This window comes from Phocoena sinus, chromosome 8, assembly GCF_008692025.1.
Source record: "Phocoena sinus isolate mPhoSin1 chromosome 8, mPhoSin1.pri, whole genome shotgun sequence".
NCBI classification, from domain to species: Eukaryota; Metazoa; Chordata; class Mammalia; order Artiodactyla; family Phocoenidae; genus Phocoena; species Phocoena sinus.
The window spans coordinates 87,211,838-87,238,584 of NC_045770.1; the positions used below are offsets into that span (position 1 = coordinate 87,211,838).

At 44.4% G+C, this 26,747-nt stretch overlaps 1 protein-coding gene across 4 annotated transcripts in view; it reads left to right on the forward strand.

Annotated features, from left to right (window-relative positions):
- The window catches only part of TRIM44 (tripartite motif containing 44), a 118,810-nt gene extending 105,080 nt beyond the window's left edge, over nucleotides 1–13,730 (forward strand). For 3 of the 4 annotated variants that reach the window (XR_004351120.1, XM_032640525.1, XM_032640524.1), the window contains exon 6: nucleotides 2,930–13,730. Coding sequence is in view for 2 of the 4 variants with exons in the window: in XM_032640524.1 (XP_032496415.1) it covers nucleotides 2,930–2,941 (12 nt within the window). In the remaining 2 variants the exon portion in view is untranslated. The remainder of the gene's footprint in view (nucleotides 1–2,929) is intronic. The other variant, XM_032640527.1, reaches the window with a different exon arrangement.
- Nucleotides 13,731–26,747: the final 13,017 nt, after the last annotated feature.

Consider the following 26,747-nt stretch of genomic DNA (forward strand, 5'->3'; position numbering starts at 1 on the left):
CTATCTATCTAACACCCTTAGTTTATTCTCAAAACAACAACAACAGAACAGACACTCAAAATTTCAATATCCTCTGAGTATCACTCCAATTATAAATGTAAGTGTGAGTGGTAGATGTTTCAGAGGGGGATGACAAGTGGCTGAGGTGGAAGGCTGTGTTACTTCCCTTGGAGAAAGTAGACTCTTATAGACTATTTAAGATAAAATCCTGTGAACACAGATCAGCTTATATACAGAGTGAAGAAGGGACATTCAGATGATATCTCACACTAATGATACTGTGTGACCCTCCAGGAGAGAACACACACAAGGTGAACAAAGCTGTATGCTATAGATTCAGTTACGATTTTTTCTTCTTTATTGTGGCAAAAAATTAATTTCATTAATTATGAAAATGAGTATGATTTATTTGAAGATGCTATTCTGGACAAAAATATGTCTCTCTCCCTCCCTTCCCCTTTCTATCTCTCTTTCTCTCTCCCCCTCCGTCCCTCCCCTTCCCCCCTCCCTCTGTCAGCTACTAGGCTCTGAAGTCCATGAGGGCAACTACTGTGATTTCATCTTGTTCGTTGTTGTGCCTAGTGTTATGCCTAACACAGAGTAGATAGTCAAATTAACCAGTGATATGCCAGAATTCCAAGGTCTTAGGCTTTTAAACTGTGAGATGAGCTGTGTCATTCAGGCCCAAGAACAGATCTCTTTTAGGATAGTAAGAAAAGATTTTATCAGTCAGGGTTTTTGATCTGTTCCCCAAGTCAGCTCTGCACATCTTATAATAAGGGACTTGGCAACTCGAAAAGAAGTTAGTTTATTTATAATTTCATTATACTCAGTTTTGTGGAGTTGTTGACCTCTTTGTGAATATGATGAAAATTATGGCCTCTCTCAGACAAGGAACACACAGACAAAATTTTGTATACAACTCCAGTAGGTTCATGAACCCTTTAAACTATGCATCTCAAGTTAAGAATGCTGAATAATGAACCGCAGTTGAAGGAAGGGGCACCTGCTTGTGCTAGACCTCTCATATTTGAAGGAAAATTGACAAAAGCACATTGAGCTCGCTTTGGATATAATACCAAAGGGGAGACAATGGCACCGGTTCCAACTGGGTCTTGGTTCTAGTGAGACGCTTTCATGAAAGACCCTTTTTGTTCCCTTTGGGACAGATGCCACCAAGCACTGCTCCTTAATGACGGTCCACTGTCCAGCCCTTCCTAGCATGCACCCTTCATCCCGTGATCGGACAGCAGGCAGGAAAAGGGAATGGAAACAGGGCAGAATTTGGATAGCGAGGCTTGCTGTTGGTTCTTTTGGCTCCTGAGTACATGTGCCTTAATTTCACGCTCCATGCCTCGAAATGTTTCGCCCTGAGCAGAAGTACTACAGGTCCGTCGTCTAGGATATTTTCCCTTAAAGGCCTTCCCAGAGGGATGCAAAAAAGCACAGGTTTTTATATAGACGTAGATAATCCCTTGTGAGATAAAAAACATTTCTAGGTCATAGCAGGGCGCTGATGTACACCCCAGGCCTGTCCTCTTCCCTAACTCCTGCCTCTACCAGAGGAAGGGGGATTTACCTCCCTTCCAAGCTCCCTAACTCGCCTGCTTCAGACTTTATCCAGCCGAAACTAATCCTTAAGTTTTAAGGACGCAGGCCTTACTATGTGACCAAGGATTTTACATCTCTCAGAGCTCCACTTTCTTCATTTGCGAAATGGGGAGAGTAATAATAATAATAGTAGTCCCTACATCCTAGGATTATTGTGAGGACTAATAGAAAGAATGGGTGAGGAACGCTTAGCTCAGTGCCCCTGGCACACTTGATCAAGCTGGCTCTTGTTATTATTTTAAGGACAGTGGCCTCTAGAAGTGGTGGAGGAGGAGAAACTAGGCACATTTGCTGCTCTTGTCCTTCTAAGTGTCCTTGTAAGTCTTTTTCTGGCCCTGACTTTTTCTTGCCCTAGTGCTTGTATCAACAATGTTCTCTCCCAGGACCAAGCCAGGGAGGCTCTAACCCTGAGCAGCTGACGTTCTAGCCATGCTTCTGAGACTCACAACTCATTTTTTGGCCACTGAAATACTACTGACATCTAGGATGCCCTGGTCAAGTCAGTCATGACTGACCATTCTTTCAGCTCCTTCCTTCTCTCCCTTCCTGTTTTTATTTTTCACTGTCTTTTTACAACAACTATTTATTGAACACTTCTATATGCCTGGCACAGTCCTAGTGCTAGATAAACAGTAGTCGATAAAATAGACAATATTGCTATTCTTTTATGCTCTGGTGGGGGTAGAGGGGAGAGTAAATAGCAAACAGATGATTTATAGGACATGATAAGGGCTATGAAAGAAAGAAGATGGAGATGGAGAGTAACCAGGGAGCCTGACTTAGATAGAATACCTTCTCTGAGGAGGTGACATCTAAACCCGGTGACTGTCCCTGTGGCATGAATTAAAACCTTGGCTTTATTCCAGGTGAGAAGTGCCATTTGGCGTGCAGAATGATAGCTTCTCTTTGCCTTTCTTTTCTAACAGTAGGTGGCTTTAAGGCTTAGGGGACGTCAAACTCCTGATTTTCACCAGCAGTTTATTTTGTCAAGTTAAAAAAATATCATGACCCTCACCTGCTCCTTTAAATAGCTATTCACTTACTGTGTACCAGGCACAGGCATTTTATATGTATTATTTATTCCTCCAGTAATCTAAGAAAGTAGGTTTTATTATCATCATTATCTCTGCAGTCAGATAAAGAAATCAGAACGTAGAGAGGCTAAGTAACTTGCCCCTGGCCACAGTGCCCAGCAGCGGTAGGGTTAGGGCTGGAATCCAGGGGCGTCTGACAGCAGAGCCTGTGCCTTCTGTCAGTAGACTAGGCTGCCCCCCTTCTTGTGAAGTCTTAACTCACTTGGTTCTCCTTTCCTTTGTAGTGGTGCCAGTGAAGAAGAAGACACATGAAGGCCTGCCATCCCCAGTGGAAAATCATCCCTTCCCCTTGTGTGTATATGACGGCGTATATGTAATGGCTTCTGATTCCTGTGAAAGCTGCCCAGCAACAAACGTGCTTCCACCAGATGCCTCCCCAGATCCACAGCAGGCACATAGCTCTCCAAGGAATGACCAGTTTTACTCTTACTGACTGTGCTTCTCATTCTCTTGTCGTGATAGGTCAAGGAAAATGCCCCTTTGATCAACCAGGAGCAATTAAAGGGTCCTTCAGGTAAATCCCTCGATGGCTGCTTTGAACTTGGCTCAGGAAAGCCAGCCCCTGTCATATTGTATACCCAAACGGTATCACTTCATTAAGAAGGATCTGGAATAATCTTGAAGGGCAGTCAGAATTTGTTTCCCTACCTGCTAATAAAACCACACTTTATTCATATTGAAGCATGGAATAAATGAGGGAAAAGTAGGGCCGAATCAACCCACATAGTTCGTCTCTAAAAGTCCATTTAATACATCTGTGAAAATGTGGTTTCATGAAATAATATGGATGGCTTGAAAACAGATAAAGAGTTAAAAGTTAGAAATATATAGAGATATTTTTAGTACATGAGGTTATCCAGGATTTCAGATTCATAATTCAGTGCTGTGGAAATGAAAAAAAAAAAAAAAAGATTGAAGAGATAGAAAAGAAATGACCTTTTTTTTTTTTTTTCAAAAAAAAAGGACCAAAGAGATCTGATTAAAAGTTGAAATCGAAATCAGTATTTCTGAACTCAAATTGCCTAAGTTTCCAAAATAGTCACTAAAGGATCTGATGGAACCTGAATTATCTGAGTGGACTCTGAGGTTTTATGGGTCTTGTCACAGCATGAAAGTCTGGAATGTGTATTACAAATGGGAATTTTCAGTGTAGGTTTTGCTCCCCCTCCCCCAGCTTAGCCTAATTTGGCTTAAATGCAGTGTGGGGAGAATTCTTGGCCCTCTGTGGTGTGTTGAATCGAGCTCCATCTCCTGGCAGATATACCTTCCTTTTACTCCAGCGGGGACCCCTCTTCCCCTGGCTCTCCCCACCTCCAGGTCATCTCCCACACCCTGGCTCTCTCCTCTTAAGTAACGTGAGCAGAGACTCACCGTGGTTGGACTCTGGTCTTTCCCCACTCCCAAAGCACATTTCCTTACAACCAAGTTTTTTACTCCTAAATAAGCAATGATGTACTAGGGAATACAAAACTGCAAACTAAAAAACATGCGTCTTCTGAAACAGGAGTTTTACTTAACAAATGGTTTGGAGTCAGGGAATGACATTATTTTTAGATAAAACAAACACAATTATATTATGAAATAGAATGTTTGTATACATAAACAGTAAAGATAAAATAGGAGACTTCACAGAGAATTTTTATTAGCGAGTGGGGTGGTGTTCCCTCTCCTCTGCCTTTAGTGGTATTTTGGTGTTCGCTTCTGAGAAGTACAATTGGAACTACATCCAAGCAGCCTTAGGGTTTCTGTTGACTCAGGACCTAGACTTCTAGTGCCTCTGAGGCAGAAACAAAGGAGCTGCACTGAGGGGAGTTCCTCTTCCTGTCTGCCTGCCTGCCTGCCTGCCTGCCTGTATACCTATCACAGAGCTTTAGGGCCAACCGATATGTGTGTGCAGGATGGTTTTGAGGGAGAAACAATGCTTACTTACTATAGGAATCCTGTCTATATCACTGTTCAGTCCTGTGCATGCTATGAAATGATTGTTTCTTTGAGGCCAGGAAGCTACCAGGTGTATATGCTTCTGGGTTAGGATTACCCTTGCTCACTAAATATGTTGTTGGGACATTGGGGCTGAGAGTAGTTTGGGCTGTTTAAAAAAAACACACAGTTATTTTTCTCTCCAACTGGTGGCCAGCAAATGACTAAGACATTTTCGGTGCTTTACCTTTCTGCCCACGAAGACTGGCGGTTTGGGCATACCACTAATTACAACCCCCAACCACATCCAAAGAAACTACTCCTAAAGAAGGACCAGTGGCCATTCTTAAAAGAGTTTAAAAATCAGAATATTAAGAAGAATTTAGGATTTGGAAGCTTGTGTTGTCTTTCCCCAGTAAGTATTGTTGAATCTCCAAGTAGTAGCCTTATTTTAGCAGTGGACAGATCACTGGCTCCTCCGTACCTGATCATACGTTATTACTTTAGATCAGTATTTGGGAAACCCAGGCATTTATGCAATGGATATGAATGGAAATACAAACACATGCCAGCCTGTCTCAATAAATGATCGTACTCTGTAATCCTCAAGGAAAGCACTTTCGCTTTTACTTAGAAAGGATTTCAGATTTGCTTTGTGGGCTCCTGCTGTTTTCAGCGCCTGATAAAACTTTAACCAGGGAAGCATTAAACACAGCTCAGCAGCTTCTGCCCAGGCTCCTGAGTTCCTGCCGGCAGCATTTATCAGCGTATGCTTCCTGCAGTGGCACCAGCTTCCTTAAAGCTGGAGCATGCTTCTCGGCCTTAAGCCCCAAGCATGATGAGACTTCCCTCCTACCAGGTCAGTAAGAGTTGCTCACAACTGTGTCCTAACTGGCTGCAGGGTTTGCAGAAATCCCTAGGGAGAAGTCATCAAGGGAGGCAGGTAATGAATGTCTTCAGAATGAATTGGGTCCTCACGGCAATCCCTGGCTCCCTTCCAAAGGTTGGGTATCTGGAGGCTAAGAGGGGGTTTGTCCTTTGATTTGATTGTCATTAAATCCAGGACAATTCCAAGAATTGCTTGGAGTCTCTGCTCTGACAGCCTAGAAAGGGAAATGACTTAAAATATTGAGGACCAACTATGAGGACCCATTTCTCAGATGATAATACAGATTTGGAGGGCAAGAGTCACTTGCCTTGAGTGACTTGCCAATACCCGGCTCTTCCTAACTCTGTGTATGCCTAAAACAGAGAGAGAGAAAAAGAGAGAGAAAAAGGCTGCAGGTTCCCCCCCTGCAGTCTGACCATTCCACTCTATGGATTCTTTTTCAAAATTACATTTTATGGCTATAGTTGAGGCTCAGAAATGGCAGCAAGTTAGCCTTATTCTTCTACTTTAGCAGATACATTAAGTACATATTGCTAACTTGAGCCTGCCCCCAGGAGTTGGAGGACACCTTTCCTTTTGGTGCCATCCCCCATAAATACAGTGTTTTTAGGCCTTCAGGAGTATGGAACTTCTCAGAAATAGTAGAAGTGAGGAGTGTTCTGCTCTCTAACTTTATTTGAAAATGTCAGCTGCTACACTGCTGCAGAAAAGGAAATCTTCATATTTTAGTAAACCTAGCCAGTCTGTGAGGATGTGGTAATTCAAAGTCCTGTGAACATAGACTTTCCTGCTAACACCTGATATGTACACACACACACACACACACACACACACACACACAGTTTAACAAGTGAGAGAAATTCAGAGCTTCATTCAGAGCTGCTTCAAATTCAGAGCTGCTTCATTATCTCGCATACCACCGCAGAGGTTTCTGCCAGCCCTGATTACAAGTGTCACCAGATAATGGGGCTTAGTTGCTTGCTTACAAGATGCTAACAAGAAGAGCAACTCCTTGGCAAAGGTTGTCAGCTCCTAAAGCATTGAGCCAAGGTGACAGCCCTGAGGGAAATCGCACTCCAGCCCTACTCCAAGGTGTCTAATGATATGGGAAATTTGGACACCCAGAATCTTTGGTGACCTGAGAGTCTAACCACTCTAGTCAGGCCTGAGGGCACGGCTGCAGAATTCACGACCGATAGGAGTGGCAGGGCTTAGGAAGTCCTCTCCTCCACCTAGAAAATATTCTCTTGCCAATACCTGACATGCCACACTCAGTAGCTGTTCAACACATGCTTTTCGATAAGAAAATTAGTTGCATGTTTACGGTGTGCCTAGCACAACTGGAATTTTCTGTTTAAAAAGCAAATCTATCTCATTATGAATGGACTCAGCCCAGCCCTGAGAGAAAAGAAGGCCTGCAGGCCTGCAGGGGAGACTTCAGATCTCATTAATATTGCCTTACCCAATGGTGTTTCTGAAGCCCCACCACAGCCCGTTCCAAGAGCTATAAGGCCCATGGGGACTGCCTAGTAAACCAGTAGCCTTTGGAACCAAGAACACACAAGAACATGCGCTTGTTCACGCCAGGGCAGGAAAATAAAAATAAATTAAGACACTAGTGGGTATACTGGTACAAAAAGTGCCGCAGAGCCCATGCTAGGCTTGATATGACCTTGAGGGGACAGTAGATTTATACTTAATGGGGCTTAAACCTGACCAATCTTTCTACAGTGACAGGCCACACTGCGTGGATGGGGAGAACCAACGAACCCCTTGTCCTCTGCCTGTTTTCCTGTGCACAGTCACATGCCCTCCTCAGTCATCTTCCTCTTTCACACTTTACATTAAACAAGGGAGCACTCAGTCTTTCACGGGAATTACACATTTGAGTTAATGTTTCAGTATTTCATTTTCATACTGTAAATTATTTTGTAAGAAAGATTTACTGCTCTCCCAGGATGTTTGGACTCAGTGCCCCCGTGCATTTGGAAATCAATAAACTATTACTGGAAATACCATTTGTGTCTCAGAGTTGTTCACAAAGGACCCTGCTAGGTGTAAATATTCATGGTGATCTGCATTGTTAACTGGGATAATGCTGGAGATGATGGTGTTTTGGTTATGAGAGGTGGGACGCTCATTTGCCCCTGACTTCTCTAGCATAGCTTAGGAGATCTCTGGGAGTGGCAAAAGGACAGACTTAAAGTCATTGTTATTTAAAGAAATGTTTTCTCCTCAAAGTGAAATGATCCATGCCTAGGTTAAATTTTCTGAGCAAAGTAGATTATAAAGTAAAGAATGCTTGGTCCTGAATGATGTTTTCAAATAACGTTAAAGCTTTACAATTTGGATTAGCCAGGGTGGTGGTCACACTTTAATTTTTACCATATTTGCTAGAAAAAAAACCTTCATAGAGCAAATTACAGTTAGGCCAGCAAAATCATCTTTGGGGAGCCTTAGAAGTACACATTTGATATAACTGATGAAGAGAGAGAATTAAGTTCTAAATGAAGCAATTCTAGTCCAGTTTGTAATATCAGGAGCAGAGGATGCATTGAAATCAAGAGGCAAAATGTGAAAACTCAATATAGTAGATACTGTATGAATTAGAAGGTACAGTTCCTACCTAAAGGCATTACAATTCAATTTTTAAAATCCATCCTTAAAACCCACCAGCAAGTGTCTGGAGGAGCTGCAGTTTATGAACCCTGCTGTAAAAACTTTTTTTAACAGATTTGTCTCCATCAAACCCCTTTAGTTAGCTAGAGGCTGTATGTGAACTTTGGAGAGATTGTTCAAGATAGGGTTCTAGAGGGAGTCAGCCACTCAAGGTCATGCGGTGAGCCACGCTGATAAAGCCAGGCCGGGAGACCCTTGTCCCCTGTAGCAATCATTAGGCCCACTTCCTCCCTCCCCAGTTGCTAAGCACACCTCTGCCTGGTGGGATGGGATTGCCAAGCACTGTAGTACTTGGGAGTCTCGGTGTTTTAACAAACCACAATGCGTTTGGAGGTTTTCTTCCCTACTTCCTGGTGCCAGTATCTCAATACCGCATCCCATTGCCTCAGCCCTTTTTCATTTATTGTCTTTCGCTCTGAAAGCTACAACTCTTTATTTTGTTTCATTGATCTTTGCTTGGTCCAACTTACAGGTGGGCCCATTTCCTTTACACTCATAAAAGTGAAATTGCAGCTGGTCTAGAATATCTCCTGGCCTTCACAAGGCACCAGAGGTGAGTACACCCAGCAGAAAGTCAGGCTGCCAGTATTAACAAGAGAAGAAGGTGTCACAGAAAAGAAAACAAAACGAAAGGCGGCTTAAAGTCAATAACTGGCTGCATTGAGTATCTGTACTCGTTAAATATTAGAGTCTCCAGGTTAAATCATTCATTTTGTTAATAATAATAGCTACCGTTTAGTGAGGTCTTTTTCTGGGCCAGGCACGGTCCTAGTTGCCTTTTACGTTATTTACTTCTCACAGCACTAATATTATCATCCTCTATTTTATTGCTCAGGAATCAGAGAGTTAAATACGCTGCCCAAGGTCACACCCTAATAAATGGGAAGCTAGGATTTAAACCCAGGTCTAGCAGACTTTACCCCCTGGCTCTAAAGCGCTCCTCTCCTAGCTGCACAGATTCCAGCTGATGCTGGTGAATAACCTTCACCCATCCACCCCCTCTCCACAAACACATACAGTATGGCCTTGGGGCGAAGGAGTTTGTCTTTTTTAGGCCTTGTTTTGTACAGTTTGCAAAGTACAGTGTACAGTGAGGGAAGGAGGGTTAAGGTGAGCAGTGAAATTCTCTTCTGACCTGAAACTGCACTTTTGGAAGGAGGAAGCTTTTAGACTGCTTTATCTCCTTTATTCCAAGGCCATAAATAATGAAATCACCAGGAGAGGCAAAGCCATGGCTTCTTTTGCCATAGTCTTAGAATCCCAAAAGTCAGCCAACTCTGGCACTGAGCCTGTAATTTAATTAAACATGTTGAAGGCGTCTCCAACAGCTTGACAGTAGGCCAGCTTCATATTCTTGGAAAGGGACTGCAGACGGAGCTTGTCTGTTTTATAGTTCATTTACTGAGTTGAACCCTCATGGCCATAGCATACCATTTGCCTTACAAAAATGGCCCACGACCTTCATACCATTTTAGGGAGTCAGTCACAACTCATTTACCTACGGCTCAGTCAGCTTCACCTATCCCTATTTCTTAAACATGAAATCTGCACAGGTGGTTTGACAGTAAGTGAGACAGAACTGGAAAAATCTGAAACCTCTGCTGGACCCATTCAAAAATGACTGAGAACTAAGAAGTGAGTAAACAAGACTTCTGACCAGTTGAAATAAATAGTATGAAGCAAACACATAAGAGAAAGGCCATCTGTCTACCCATAAAGCACCTACTCAGAACCTATTTATTCCTGTTTCACACATAGTTCTAAATGTTTGCTGTCTGGTTTCCAAGCCTACAGCAGATAAATTTAAGGGCGGAAAACAGATTTCTAGAGGAAACTTAAGAAGGAGAAGGAGTTGACAGCAATAGAGAAGACAGAAAAAGTTTAAGTAGACTGAAGAGCTCAAAAAGCACTGTTTTAGGGGGGCATTTAGTGCCCAAAACAGCTCTTTACACATCTCAGTTTCTAAACACCTCATATCATAGGACTGTGTAATTATACTCAAAGTGATGACCCTGAGCGTCACACCTAAAGAAACTAAGTTATGCTCAGAAGAAAGCAAGAATTTGCATATCAAACATTTTAGAAATATTTCTATCACAAAGGCAAAGAAAAATGAAACAAATTCCCCTTTTAGGGGTTAAAGGAATAAACCTTGGACTCTCCAGAACATTTAGTTAAGACAAAACATCCCCCACCTGAGGTTTTATTGTTCCAGGAGCCTCTTGTGTTTAGAGAGTTTTTTCATAGCTTTGTAAGTGACTTTCATGCTACAGTGCTTTGCATATAATGGCATGAACAATGGAAGTGCCAAGTTTCCAATTGATGAATAAAACTAATAACCAGAATACAGGTCAAATCCTGTTACAACAAATACTGCTACTATAAAAATCACTTAAGCATCCCTGTTATCTCTCAGCCCCTGTCAATTCCCCATTTATTTCAAGCAATAGTCATTACAGCAAAATTGGGGCATAATAAAAAGAAACTGGACCCTCACCACAAGTTGGATGTAACACAATTTAACCTGTAATACCAGGTTCTTTCTTGTATTTCTCCAGTTCTTTGCTGAAAGAAAAATAAATCTTATGTAGACATAATACTAGCCTGGGAAGCTGGTATTTAGTAGTTGTTGCTAGGAGAAGGAGGAATTCAGAAGCAAAGGACACATGGAGCTGTGTGGCAAACCCTCACTAGGGAATTTGGTCTCCAGGGCCACTTTTGACCTTAATCCACATTGGAGCCATCGACCACAGAGTCGCTTGCTTCTAATAGTGACGTAATGCATATATTAAGCCCTGGAATGAAAACATGATTCACTTCCCATGGGTCATTGAGCCCTTTGTGGCAATCTGGCCCTGATCCGATGACCCTGAGGTGAAGAAATTGAGAAACGTGTGACTGGAACTATCCTTTATCACAAGATGCACTGCTTTCAACACTGTTGATTGTGTATAGAAATGATGTAAGTTAATCAGCTGCATTCCGTTTGGTATACAGGCAAAGATTTTCCCCTGCCTCTCCATCTGCTTGTGGTAAGGATGAGTTTTGACGTTTGCTATAATTTTCTCTTTTTTCTACTTTCTTGTTTTCTTTCTGTCTTTCTCTTTCTTTTACTTAAACACTTTTTATGACTACATTGCAAGCAATATTTTGTAACACCCTTAGCAGTAGAAGGCGTTAAATCGTAGTTCATGTCTGAACAGCACAATCAGCAATAGGAAAAGGAGTGGGGAGGGAGAGGGAAATTGTCCACCTTTTCCTGATGATAATGCCTGGCTCAGGCCCCAGATTCACATCATACTGTGAAGAAGTTCATAAATTCTGGGCACTGCTCAGCCTGAGGAGGCAGGCAGTATCCCTTCATACCTCAGGCTGAGATGAATGGTCTGTTGAAGTCATGCCAGTACAGAATACGTTCACCTCTGCTTGCTTTCTCCCCCAAGCCAGAATGTAGTTGAACACTTACATGTCCCAGGCCAGAAGATCAGGGTATGAGGAGCTTGAATACTTGGCTTGGCTCTTGAAAACATTGAGTCCAAGTGTAATTCTCTGGCTTGAAGGTCGCCATTTGCTGCCTCACCGTTTTTATTAGGACATCTGGATATTGCAGGTGTTAATTGGAAGTAACTTTTCTGTATTTGGTTTCTCTCCACACATTCAGGCTTCTAGGACCTTTTGACCCAGTTGGATGGCTATATCCTAGTATCAGATTCAGCCTATTCCAAGTGGGAAGAACGATGATAGACAAGTAAGATTGCTCTTTGGCTTGGTGGCGGTGGTGGTGTTGACTCTTGTCAGTGGGGTGATTATGGGTGGCCATGATGGTAAAGAAACCACTGATAACAATAAAAATGGGTATTTTCTCAGCACTTAAAAAACCAATTTCCATCTGCTAACAGGGGTTCTGATCTCTTTTCCCCAAACTCCTTTTTTCCCTAGAAGATACTGGCCTGTCTGATCAGAAAAGAGCATTCCTTCTGAGACCTTACCTAGCCAACTTATGGCCAAACTATACTTGCCTGTTAATTTACTCAAAACTAGGTTGCCTTTTAAACCTCTTTCCCCACCTCTGGCATGAGGACAAGACATGTGGAGGAAGAATTAGGTCACCAGGGGGTGCACTGTTGCATCTGGTTAAGTGGTGTAAAGAAGCCAAGATTTCTAGAAGTGTCTGTGTTTTGTCGTTTCCGAGATGGTGAGAAAATCCGTCTGGAGTGTTTATGCCCCTCTTCATAGCCAAGCCATGGGCTTTCTTTTGTATCATGCTACTGTGGTTAGTCACCGCCCTCAGAAGGGACAATTTCACGATGACTTACTTCCTAGTAATCACTGGAACAGTCTCACGAGGATGTGCACAGCTGCTGTGTTTCTTTGGGCCTAGCACGTTCTCAGATGGCAGACTTGCAGAACAAATGAGAGGCCTGGCCCGGTTCACAGGCAGAGTGATCCAGAGTTCAGGCCTCCCCTTGCCTTTTATCCTCCGCCCTCCTTCCTCTGTTCCCCCACCTCCTCTTCTTCCGGTCTCTCCATCTGGAAACCATGAGCCTCATGGATTCCAGGCACAAGTCTCAGATTTCAGATGTTTGGGAAATGTCTTTGCTTGGGTCATTCTTCAACAGTAAGAGAATTCAATTTGGGAGGAGAAACAGCTGAGACCCTTCCTTGCACAGAAGAGAAAATAAATAAGGTGTGGTACATATCCATCCCCTTGCCCACTCAGTTCCAAACCCACACACAATGTCTGATTTCAGAAACAATATTGAGATTCCCTCCTGGGAGGGAACAGAATGGAAAAAAACAAAATCTCCACTCCTAAAAACACTTTTCTCCCTTCTGAGGTATCAGCATAACTGGCATCAGATAATAGGATGTAACTGATTTTGTGTGTGGTGTTGGGGAGGGTCTCTGGAGGGTGGAACTAAGAGTGACGGAATGAAGTGAAAAGTAAAATGTAGCCTAACTTGTTAGGGAGAAACTGTTAACGTTAAGAACCACTTAACCCCAGTGTTGCATCTCCAGGAAAAAGAGCAATGTGTGGTCTTCTGTCCTTGGAAAATGGAATGAGCTTTCTCCTAATAAATACTAGGTTTCAGAAGCAGACAGACTTGGTTCTAGTACTGGCTCTATCCTTAACTAACTCTGAGGAATTAAAGAAGCAGCCGGATCTATGGGGCCTAGTACAGTGCCCGACACGTAGGAGGAACTTAGTAAGTGGTAGCTTATGACCACTGTGTATTGTGATGAGCATCACTCATCAAATTGGAGTCCTCTTGGGGCTGTAGATGGAGCCTGCCCTCATGTTGTCCCACACTGGCTTGTCTGCGCAGCCTCTAGCTCCTCCCCAAGGCTACTTCTTAGCCCTCTCTACCACACCCACCCAATTATGCTTTCATGTCAGTTATAAGGATCTCAAGTTATATGTATTTATTTGTTCATATGGTTACTGTCTGTACCTCTTTGAAGCTTGTATTGTTTGTTCACTGATGTATTAGCAATGTTGATGAAATTGCCTGACCCAAAATAGATGTTCAAAAATGTTTGCGGACTTGCTGACTGATATCTTGATAGCATTCGTGTCCAGAGTTACTCCAGGTATTAATTACATCTTGACGCAGAAAACTGGGAAACACCTTTAGCTACATCTGCCCCAGCATAAGTGACCATCGCACTCAAAAGGTCTTTGAGTCACTTAGAGTAGAAGAGTAGGTCACTTACCTGCTCTTCCCAGAAGAGGGAAGAGAGTTAGGAAACCTAACTGCCATTCCTACTCTGCCACCAATAAGCTGTGCAGCGTTTGGCAGGTCAGCTTCCCTCTCTAAATACTCATAAAATGGGGACTAGAATCCACTAGATTGGAGGATCTTTCTGCCTCTTCCAGATATAACATTGTAAGATTTTAGCAAAGCAAGAGTGACAGCGAGAACGGCAAGATGCTTGCTCTAAGAATCCCAGCTTCTCTTCCTCTGTGTGTGTGCACGTATGTGTGCGCATGTACATGCAAGCAGCAGTGGGGTTCAGGGGGCCGGGGGGACACGTGAACTGGGGCTGGCCAGGAGAGCTAGACTCATGTAGACTCTATGGAGAGTGACATTTCCCCAAATACTTTGGGCTGAATATTCCAGTTATCCCCAAATTCCTGTGTTGAAATCCTAATCCCCGATGTGATGGTGTTAGGAGGTGGGGCCTTTATGGAGTAATTAGGTCATGAGGGTGGAGCTCTCATGTGAGGACACAAGGAGAAGTCAGCAGTCTGCAGCCCACAAGAAGGCTGTCACCAGAACCTGACCAGGATTCAGACTTCCAGCCTGCAGAACTATGAGAAGTAAGTTCTTGTTGAAGAGCCATCCAGTTGATAGTATTTTGTTGTAGCAGGCCAAGCAGACTGACACCAGATGTGCATAAGCCATGACCAAAGGTACCGTAGTCGAGTAAACGGGGAAGTGGAACAGTGGGCTAAACAAAGCTGAGCAGGTTTCTTTTCTGTGGGCCTTCTCAGACCTCTTAATGTGTTCAGTTGCACTGTGGAATTTCAGGAAGGGGTAGAGTACAGTTTTCTGGCATTCCGTCTAACAATTTGAGGAAACACTGATTTAGGGATGAGTCCAACTGACCTCATTTAACTGGTGAAAAAACTGAGGCCCAGAGAGATTAAATGATTTGCCTAAGGTCATACAGCTGTTGGGAAACCTGAGTTCTTGCCCAGATTTGGCCACTGTCTCCCAGAAGAGAAAGTCTGTTTATTGGCCCAAGAGCCTACATTAGAACATTCTAGGAAACACCCCAAGATTCCCTCTTTGATACTAAAGGGAAGCGTTGCATAGGCTGGAGTTCTTAGTCTCAGGCCTGCGCAGACATTAGCGTTCGGCACAGTGCAGACTTCCTCCTCAAGAGTGGCAACATCCGGAACCAAGCTATGGTTCTCTCTCTCTTTCCCTTTCTCTGTCCTTCTCTGTGTGTGTGTATATATACATCGTTTTCTCTCTCTCTGGTTCTCTCCCTCTCCCACACCCCAGTTCTCTTTTCCAGGCTGCATTCTGGGGTTATTTTGTGACGAGTAAAGGCAGCACTGGCTGCTTGATTGAGACCTCTAGCGTAGCAGTACACCAGGCACCAGGGTGAAGGTGCTCAGTCAGCCTTGTGCGTTGGCCAGACCTTTTATTCCAGCTTAATGGTTACATCCATTTTCTGGACTCGGTAATTAAGGTGTAAGGTTATTAAAAAGGGTCACGGCAGTTGTGTCTGGCCTCTAAAGGAGTTGACTGTGGACCATTCTCAAATGCCTTCCTTGGCACTTTAGCCTTGAACCTTCAGGTGCACTCGTGGGGGCATCAGTGTGGCAGGCAGCAGCACAGGGGCGGGAGACGCCAGTGAATGTGTGTGTGTGTGTGTGTGTGTGCGCGTGCATGTGCGTGCACATGCACACGTGTGGCGACACCAGAAGGAGATGTGGGCACATCAGGAAGAATACCGGCTTGGCACCCCTCCAAACTGCTATTCTTTAAATATTAGGTCAACATTTATTTAGAGGAAAGGGTGGTAGGCACCTTTCTGTGAGTGTGGTGGGCAAGCAGTCGAGGCTATCCCTACCTGCATTCCACACTCATAGAGACAAAAGCCCTGACCCCCTTTTTTAGAAAAGACCATTTAGGGATCCTCTGTTGTTATTCCAACGTACTCTTTTGCGGTCTCACCCCACCCACTAACAAATGACTTTCAGAGTATTTCTTCCAACTCCACACATTATCTCCCTGAAAAGACTTCTTAATAAGTACAATTTTGGGGCTTCCCTGGTGGCGCAGTGGTTGAGAGTCCGCCTGCCGATGCAGGGGACACGGGTTCGTGCACCAGTCGGGGAGGATCCCACATGCCGCAGAGCGGCTGGGCCCGTGAGCCATGGCCGCTGAGCCTGCGCATCCGGAGCCTGTGCTCCGCAACGGGAGAGGCCACAACAGTGAGGGGCCGCGTACTGCAAAAAAAAAGAAAGTACAATTTTCGACCTCATTACAATTCTAGTGAAGTTTTTACACCAGCCCTCACCCTCAACAGACTGGTCATATGTCATGTGTACATGTGTGTGTGTATCGTCAGGCTGGTGATTTAGTGATGACCCTGTTCCTTATATAGAAAGTGTGTGTGACACTCTCATGTGGTCACAGGCTCTCTCCTACTGAGTTCAGGGCCTTCCAAGTAAGGAAGAGACACAGGGCAGTATTTTCTTAGGAGATTATTATATTCACTGGAATGTAGCAAGAGCATTGAGCAATTGTAAGGAATAAATATCCCCACTTGCTGGAGCAGCTGTCTTTCCTCTGCCTCCTTCTTCTCACCCCTTTCCGTAGTCCCCTCTGACCCTTTCTCTCCCAGGGACAAAGGCATCGTCCAGAGGAGCTCACGGACACAAACACGCCTGGACAAAAGCTATTGCCTGAATGGTCCCCAGTTGTCATCACGATGTTGCACACCTATGGAGAGATTCCGTTTCTAAGAAGGCACAAAACCTATGGCCTTGAACTGGATTTACCCACCATCCCACTTCAGGTACTCTTAGCCTTACACAACAGAACACCAAGACAGCCAGGTAATGGAGCGAAAAAAAAATCACTTCAACCGATTGTTTGGCAGAGATTAAATGGAACAACTACTAGGTCAATTGAATTATGCATTTAAAAATGAGGTTTCAGGGGCTTCCCTGGTGGCGCAGTGGTTGAGAGTCCGCCTGCCGATGCAGGGGACACGGGTTCATGCCCCGGTCCAGGAAGATCCCACATGCCGCGGAGCGGCTGGGCCCGTGAGCCATGGCCACTGAGCCTGCGCATCTGGAGCCTGTGCTCCACAACGGGAGAGGCCACAACAGTGAGAGGCCCCGCGTAACGCAAAAAAAAAAAAAAAAAAAAAAAAAATGAGGTTTCATAGGCACAGCTAGAAAGAAATCCAATCCTCTTGTGACCTTGAGCTTAAGGTCCTTGTACTAACGCCAAACTAAAAGATTTGCTAATGAAGACTCAAGAGGTGACACTTCCAATAATATGCTTCCAACTGGATTCCTTTCCCAGCAGTGGTTGCCAAGTTCACCTCACATTTTACCAAGTTCTCTCTTTCTAAAATAGTGGTAGGTTCTCTTTTGAGTAAAATAATGGGTCAGAATGCCTAGGTTTGGCATTTATTACATCACTTTAAACAAGTAACTTACATGCCCTGTGTCTCTATTTCCTCATCTCTAAAATGAGGATAATAATAGAACCTACCATTCTGGATTGATGAGATGACCAATAAGATAATGTATGAAAAGTGCTTAGTATAACACCTGCCATATAGTAACCCCTCAAGAAATAAGATAGCTGTGATTAATATTAGCATTATTATAAATTGATTGATGAAGTACAAAACAGGCTTTTAAAGGAAATTTGGTTTTATCCAATCTCATGTCTAGAAGCCTAACTGAAAGAAATATGACACATGTACAAGGATTTTTGCATAAGAATGTCCATATAGCATTGTATTTAATGGCAAAAATGTGGTAATGACCTAAGTATCCATCAACAGGAGACTAGCTAAGTATCTTAGAGTTCTTCCATGTAGAGGACTACTGTACAGAAAATCGAGGCCTGTTCAGCACAGCCAGCAATGCTTTTGAAAATCACCAAGGCCTCCATGTTTAGATTGGCAATTACAGCTTTCCTTCCTGCAATCACAGAATATTCTCTGGGATCTAATGAGATGATGATTTTGTTTTACTGGGAAGAGTGGATTTGCATCACTCAAGACAAACTGAAGAGGCACAAGCCCTGAAGAGGAAGGAATCAAGAGGCTTGGCTGAAAGATGCCCTGGTTCCTGGTGCAATCCCATCTTCTTCCTATGACCTTTAAGTCATGGGGCCACTAGGGCAGAGCAAATGAGTTAAAGACCTCACTTTTGGCCATTGGAAGCCCTCATCAGAGCTTTCTACCATGAGAGGAAGAAAAATTCATCTCCTAGGCTATGTTAAAATAGAAAAAGTGGAATGACCTTCCCCATCTCTTACTGCCCCCCAATCCCAATCCCCTGGTCTGCTCCCTGGGGTTCACGTGTTCCCTGTAGCAAAAACACTAGCTTGGGAATTGAGCCAGGCACCTCAGACACTTTGCCACTTTCCAACCTCTGCTCCTCCAAAATGAAATCCTCATTCCTGCTGTGTCTGATTTCTCCCAGCCAGGAGCACTAATCAAGATCCTCTTCCTCAAAACAAGAGCTGTCACTCTTCATCTGAGGTTCTTGTTTTGTTTGGGTTTTTTCTCTCTATCCCTGGACTGCTCTGTGCTTGCTTTCCCTAGACCCCAGTTTCCTTGCAGGGGCAGCCTTCATTTTATTTCAGTTTAATGAAAGAAGAGGAGAGAGCACAGACCACAAGAAGGAAACACGTTGTAACTCTGGGCAGTCCTTATACCTGCAAACTCTTACTTCCTATTACAGTGACCCCATTATATACATCCTTGAGCACTCCATTTGACTGTAACCCTTCAGAGTTCTTCCTCCTTGCAAATGAGGCAGAATGAAAAAGCTGGAGAGAAAACCTCTGCCGCCTCTAGAGGTTAAACTATGCAACAAGCAGTGAGTTTGAAAGCATGTTGAAAAACAAGTGCTACACTACATGCTGTTAGCAATGAAGAGCAAGCTGGCAGGACAGGCAGATTCAAGCTCCAAACTGCCCTGAAGGGAGGTTATTATCCCCGGCTGCCTCTTAAGAGCCATTGTAAGTCAAGTCTGATCTTAAGCTCCCATTTTGACACACTTTTTGATGAATATTGACACCTACAAAGAAAGTGAGGCAAGACTGAATTCTTGCCATCTCAGGTCTCGCCCCTGTAGCTAATGTCCCCCTTAATATGAATAGGAGGTTGTGTTTCCCCATGCAGTGCCAGACTAGGCCAGCAGGGGTCTGACATTAGTTGCTTTTCACCCACTGTGACTGACACTTCATAGTGATGGCTCTGTGAACTTGAAGTGAGGAGCGGACTGCCATGGTTTGAGACAGCAGAACTCATAGGTATAAATAGTTCATCCATTTCTGTAGTTAAGACTATAAACAGTTCAGCCCACATGGCACCGATTTTCCTTATCTACAATGACGTGCTTGGCTTAATCCAATTTTCATGTTTACCCAGAAAATACATTCTATAAGGGAGCTACCTTAATCCAGGAGCTTGGACCCTCCAGATTTCTGTCTGAAACAGTTCACCAATTGCTGTTCAGTCCCTAAGAAAGATGCCATGAGATCTTAAGGTGATGTTAACAAAAAAGATGGTGTCTAAAAACGTAAAAGTCTTATAGACGCTATTGTAAAGAAAAGCATATGTTTAGTATTTCTGGATTGTTTTTTAAGGTTGGTATTTCAAACAATGAGTCTTTTCATTTTCCTTGAATATATTTTTGTTGTGGATGAAAATTCGTTACAATACCTAAGGAAAGTATTGTGCTCTCCAGTTTTCAAAGCCCTTTCACACATTACCTCATCTGGTCCTTTATTACAAGAAAAGTTATTAGTCTCATTTTATAGCCAATGAAACTGAGGCTCAGAAAGGTAAAGAGAGTTGCCTGAAATCACACAGCTAGTAGTGGCAGAGCCGACAATTCTCCATGCCGATGCAGCAATTAAAGTCCATGTATATTACAGAACTTTTACATGTGCAAACGTTTTTATAATGCAACCCTATTACGAATTGTACTTTTTTCAGCAATTAACCTAATTTTACTTATTAGCATCTACTTATATCTTGTTGCCATGCTGAAAAGTAATAATACTATAATTTCCTTAAATTATGGAATGCATGCTTTTCATGAAGTTGCACATTCCTTCCCTTCACATGTCCCTAGCCTATGTTCTGCTCTTTGCTGAGATGGCAGGAAGTGAGAAGAATCCAGTCTCCAAGGATTCACAAACTCTCCCTATCTTCAACAGGCTACTTTCGTCAGAGAAGACCAAACTGTTTGTTAATCATCAAAACAACCCAAAGAGCCAGGTACTATTATTATTTTTTTTTTTCCAGTTGAGGAAAAAAGCACAGAGAGGCTATGAAGTGCCGGAGCTGAGATTTGTAGCCAGGTATCTTGGCCCACACCGGGTCCACAGTCACTGTGGGCCCAATACAAAAGCCTCCAGATGGCACAAAGAGGTACCAGGAAGGACTCCAGAATGTCCCCACAAGACACCGGGTGGTTGTCATGACTAAATGAAAAGGGAATGTCGCTATACCTTGGAGAAGAGGAGAGAAATGGTTTTTTTTTTTGAAGTTATGAAATATGGATTTAAAGGAACTTTACAGACAACATTATGATTTTAATGCTAACCACTCTGAGCTGCTCAGGCTCTCTCAGAATCTTACTTCCCTTTCTCCCCTGTTATTTAGAGGTTTAATGACCTCATGTACAATTAAGGACAGACACCTTGAGCCCAGTTATCTGTGACCTCTGCAGCCTGAGAACCTACTCTGTGCGGAGCGTTTTGCAGCGTCTCTGAAATGGGTGCTTCGGCTGGTCTATCTAACCAGAGTGCTACATCAGCCCCCCTTCCCGCCCCGGCTCTGGGAATATGCCCCGCCTCCCAGCTTCAGGGGTGCGCCTGATTGGTCTAAGGGAAGTCCCGCCCCCTCTGTCAGTCAGTGGTTCAGAATGAGCACATGACGTGCAGGGGCTTCTGGGAGACTTCCTCACCCCTAGGAGAAAGCCACGCAAAGACCCCCAAGGCCCCATCTCTCTTCTTTCATACAATTTCTTGTATGAAAATTAATACACAGGAACCTCCATTTAAAATGGAGTCAGGAGGCCAGAAAGGGGAGCTCTCACGCCCTGCTACTCAAGGTCAATTGCATGGCCCACAGGAAGAAGAAGACCTTGCACCCCCAAGCAGGAAGTGCAACTACTGGACTATCCCCAGGGAAGAATTTCTCCTTGCTCAGCAACAACCTGGACAATGAGAAACACCCCGGCTCAGTCAGTGAGAAGCCACTGCCACCCTGAACTTCTGCCTTTCTCCAATGAACTTTCATTTAGAACAGCCCCTCCTAATTCCCTGCTTTTCCCCATAAAAGCAGGCTCCCTTCCTTTGTTCTCTGGGCATGCCTGTGGTTCACCATAGATTGCACGTCCCTGAATTGCAATTCTTCGCAAAATTTTGCTAGGAAAATAATTTGCTGTTTTAATAATTTTGGGTCAACAGGTGCCTGGGTGTGACCCAGGCTCCCGAGGAGGAAGCCAACCTGGGGAGGCAAAGCAGAAGGCAAGGCAACTTGGGACAGACGTGCCATGACCTGTGCCCAAAATGCTCTAATTGACATAAGGCTCTAACCCTCACAGCAACCCCACTAGGGAAGCCTGGTTAAGGCCTTTCTGCAAATGAAGAAAACAAGGCCAAGGGAGGTACACAGAGGTGCCTTAAAATGAATCAGTGACAGAGCTGGAGTTGAACCCAACCTGGATCTGTCTGCCTCCAAAACCGGGGCCACACTTCCTCACCCCAATCTGTCACTTGTCCAGAAGGGGAAGAAGTTAGAGCAGCCCCTTTCTGTGCTTGTCAGACCAGGGACTCACCCGACCCAGGCATCCCTCCTTCCTTCCCACCCTTTGAGGGCAATTTCTTTGCTCAGGGTGCCCTGGGCCCTCCTCTCCCACCAAAGAAATTCTTTCCGTCCTCCAAAGCCCACCTCTAGGTTAAATTCCTGTTCTGCCCTTGAAATACATTACATCTCCTCCAGCCCCTACCAAGCTCTCTCTCAGCTGAACTTCTGACCTTGTCATCTGTGCCCCCCAGTTTGGCAGTTCCCCAAGTTTGTGTCATTCTTTGGGTTTTGATATATCAACATTTAAGACTCTTGAAGTTGGCCATCATCAGGTCTTCCTGGAACCTACCTCTGGCTTATATACACATCTCTATATCCTCAGGAATGAGGTCTGACATCAGGGGGGTACTTCTTTCCTGACGTTTTCTCTCATTTGTTTCCCTTGTGCTCTGTGAGCCAGACTAGTTTACTAGCTTTCCAAGTGTACTTGTTTTCCCTCCTCTAGATCTTTGCTCAGGCCACTCCCCCTGCTTGGAATGCTCTCCATTTCTTTATTTCTACCCAGTAATATGTTTATTTTTGTGTCTTATCCCCTTTAATGAATTGGGGACTTGAGGGAAAGATTCTAGTCAATTTCACCTTTCTTTATATCGTCACAGCACCTAGCTCAGGGCCCGGCCCACAGGAGACATTCAATAAATGTTTGTGAAATGAATAAATGAATAACTTTTACTCAGATATGAGAAGACTGCATCTATGTATATTTTCAGGACCTAGGAAAAAACTCTTCTTTGGAATGGATCTCCCAAGGAGGTAGTATTTTACAGCCAATGGGGGTCTTATACTTTTTAAAGCTATTTAAGTGACTATTGGTCTCTCTCCTGTATTTTAAATAACACTTTAATTTTGATTCTTGCCCATAGGCAGTGTTGCAAAGTCTAACTTTTTTTTTACAATCAGTAACACTGATAAATTAAACCCAGAGCATGCACACGTGTGGTAACACCACTCACTGCACTCGAAAAGGTTCAGACAAGGCTTAAGCAGCCTCCCACCTCCTGTATCTTCTGAGCTAAATTCAGCCAAAGACTGTCTGGGTTTGTTGTGGATGGGAGAGTTTCTGGTGGTTAATTGAAATCCAGCGCCAAGACCTCATTGCACTTAACAGATTTGACGACCTTTCCCGACCAGGTGTTAATAAGTAGGAAATGTAAGACACTGAAGTTTGCCTCACTCTCCCTGCCAACCAATAATGGAAACTCGAAAGCCACAGAAAGATTTAACAAAACTTCCCACCACCTACTTCCCAACCCTGCCAGCTCCTGACTTATAATGATCACCTGAAATGATTTGATGTTTTAAGAAAGTCTCCTGGAGAAGGAGAAACAGTGTTGCCTCATGGTAAAGGTACAGGCCTTGGAAGCAAACAGACCTGAGGTCAAGTGCAGACTCCACCACTTTCAACTAGGGGGGCGCGGGGAGCGGTACTGCTATGGCATAATGTTTGTGTCCTCCCTGCGAAATTCGTATGTTGAAATCCTAACCCCTAAAGGTGATAGTATTGGCAGGTGGGGGGCTTTGGGAAGTGATTTGGTCATGAGGGTACAGCCCTCGCGAATTGGGTTAGTACTCATATAAAGGAGATCTCATGTATTTCCCTAGCCCCTTGCATCATGTGAGGATACAATGAGAAATCTGTGACCCAGAAGAGGGCCCTTATCCACCATGTCAGCACCCTGATCTCAGACTTCCAGCCTCCAGAACTCTGGCCAATACATTTCTGCTCTTCATCAGCTTCCCAGTCTGTGGTATTTTGTTATAGCAGACTGAAGGGACTGTAGCAGGCATTGAGCAAACTCCTGAGCATCTCAGAGCCTTAGTTTCCTCATCTGCGAAAACCTACCTCCCAAGGGTTTGGACTGAAGTTATAAATGTAAAGATGCTCCATAAACAGTAGTTCCTACTGGAATCTCATCTTGCAAACAGACTGAATACAGGGCCACCCTCTCTCCTCTCTCCTGCCCCACTCCCAGACAGAAAAGCAACACGGAGAGCTTGTCCCTATATTCGAGGCTCTTTCTCTTTCCTCCTGCAGGTGTTCACTGCCTGTCACACTGCACATGCCCCAGTGGCTCTCACTGTCCTCACTTGGGGCACTGCAGAGGAGCAGTTCAGTGCGTGGGCTTTGGAGACAGATGGTGAGCGTTTGAACTGTGACTCCATCTGGGATGTCCGATCTTTCTAGCTTGCCGTGAATTGTCCCAGTTTTAGCACCGAAAATCCCACATCCCAGGGAACCTTTCAGTCCCAGGCAAAGCAGGGCATTTGGTCATCTTCACTAGACTCCTTAGTGGGCAGTGAACCTGGCTAACATTACCTCTCCATACCATGGGGATTTGAACAATTCTGCAGTCATCCTTGGTGATTGGAAGGAACGAAGTGAGTGCCTGGAGCATCCTGTCCCAGAAGCTCAGTCAGCACTCAGGGTCTGTCTAACCCCCTGAGCCCACCAAAGGGCAGAGCTCTCCTTGAGAATCTATGAAGTGCCTGGTCTCAGGGTCACCTCTTTTCTTCTGGTGGGAGGGAGCTTTGACATGTCCATACTAGGGCGAGCATTCCACTGACACCCTCCCCTGTGTTTCTGAGCCCCCCTTTAAATCTTGACTCTCTCCAAGCCAGAATGAACCCAAGAACAAAGGAGGCCAATGGGGATGAAGGAAATGGGGAAACTTCTCCCTGGGATGCCAGTTGTAGGCTGGAGGTGAGGGCAAGGTGAACAGAAATGGGAGCTGCTTCTCTTTAATGAGAGCAGAGCTGTTTTCTGCTCCAGGAGCACATCAACAGCACTAATAAACCTGAAAATCAATCCTTGTTGCTGTGCAGGGGTTGGACCAGGTTGCCAGCAGCCCAGGCTTTATGACTGGACACCCTACAGGGAAGCTTCCAATTCCCCTTCCAGGTTGACATTCACAGAGGAGGAGCTGCCACCACATGGCCAGCTGTGCTAAGTCACTTCTCCCAGGGTGGCTTTCTGCTTTTATTGCTCAGCACTTTATTGGTTGCTGGGGGGTTAGAATTTTGAAACAGCTCTTCAAGATAGACAGTATCAATATCTCCATCTTCCAGTGGAAAAAATCTAGGCCTAGAAAGTCAAAGGGATTTTCACAGTGTCTCACAGCTAGTACAAAGGTAGTGATTAGGAGCAGTGATCTTCAAACTTTTCTTTCTCAGAGCCTTATCAGAAAGATGAATTCTGAACAAATACCCCGAATGTATATGCATAATTTATTTATCAAATATAGCCATGACTGTTGTATTGATATATTAAGTATATTATAAAGCATAAAAATAAACATTAAAATGATTGAGATCATACATGTTAATAAAAGGTCCAATATCTGCTTCTCTCACCCCAGTGGATGATCTTGTACCATCAATGAAGTGGGCACTTTGGAAACACAAACCAAATGCCTACCAGAGCCAAGCAGGCAACATAAATAAGGAAAGTGGACTGAGTGTAAGAGAACCAATGGTATAGACAGATAAGAAATGGCAACTGATTCTCAGCCTCAGTGTTGGGCCAATAGGGAGTGGTGGGGACTGTGGCAACAATGAGAACAAATCCTTCATTTAAAGGAGGCGGCCACTACTCAGTTTTAGTCAATCATTGCCATGTGAGAATGTGGGCCCAGCATTTCCAACCTTCCAATTTTTCAACAGAAGTCAAGCATTCAGGCTTTTATGTGAAATCGCACACTTTTGAGATGTTGGCCACTGGTTTCATTTTTTTTTACAAAAATCTTGAGGTCTCAGTGAGTCAAAATCAGGTTGCAGGCCTCCAAAAGTCAACCACTGGAGTAAAGGAAGGAGCTTGGCCTTTGTAGCCAGTCTTGATTTTGAATCATGTTTCTACATTTAACAAGCAATTTAACCTCTCTGTGTTTTTGTTTTGGGGCCAGCAAATGAAAATAATAATAAGTTCCTTTGAGAGTTTGCTATGATGTTCATGAAGCCTTTAGCACAGTGCCTGGCAGCCTGGCATACAACACAGGCTCAGTTCATTGTGCCTCCGATCATGAGTGGGGGCCACCTAGATCTCGGCCCTGCTCACTGCTGACCTAGTCCTCTTGCCACTCTAAGGAGTCTTAAACAGAAAACCCCTGTCCCTGGCATCCAAATTCCAGTCCTACACTTTGTAGAATTTACTCTCCCTCTCCCCTCTCAGAAAGTCAGTTCTTTCTCACCCTGGTCCCATTGTTCCCAAGAAGAGTCCAGAAGCCAAAGGAATGAGAAGGCTTTCTCCCTAGCAGGCTGGGGTGGGAGGCGGCATGGAGCCCGTCACAAGCACTGGAACGCGAGTCACACGATCTGAGCTCTGGTCCTGGCTTGGCCACTAACAAGCTGTGTGAACTTAGACAAATCGAACTACTCTGGGCCTCTGTTATGCCATCCAGGTGTGGTTACGATAATATCCACCTCAAAGAGTAATCATGCAAATGTAAAATTATACACTGTGCTGGATCTTCTCCATCTACCCCACCCCAGATCCTCTCTCCACCCTTGTCCTACCTGCTTTGTGCCCCAGAGTTTGATCTTAACAGACTGCATCAGCAGGGCCCTGCTCTGGTCCCCAGTAGTGGTCAGCTGATGGGATACGCCGACAGGTGAGCAGTAGATAGAAGGAAAGAGAGGACGGGCTGTTTATTCCCCCAGCTCCCTGTGTGCCAGGGCCCCAGTCCATGGCATTGGTCAGCGGCAGTGCTCCTCTATGGAAGGCCACGGCTCCTCCCAGGTAGTCCACACCTACAGCTCCAGCTCCAACTCCAGCCATAGCTCCTTTCTTCTTTTGGAATCCACTTCCTCCCCTTCCTCTGTCAGCAGGGGTGGTAACAGCTCCCTGGCATCACTAGCCCCAGGGGATTTTGCCACCCACTGTTGGTTTCCTGTAACCCTGCCCACACCTTTGTAAGTAGTCCCCATTATGCTGTCCTCAACTACCTGATTGTGCCACCTTTCCTGCC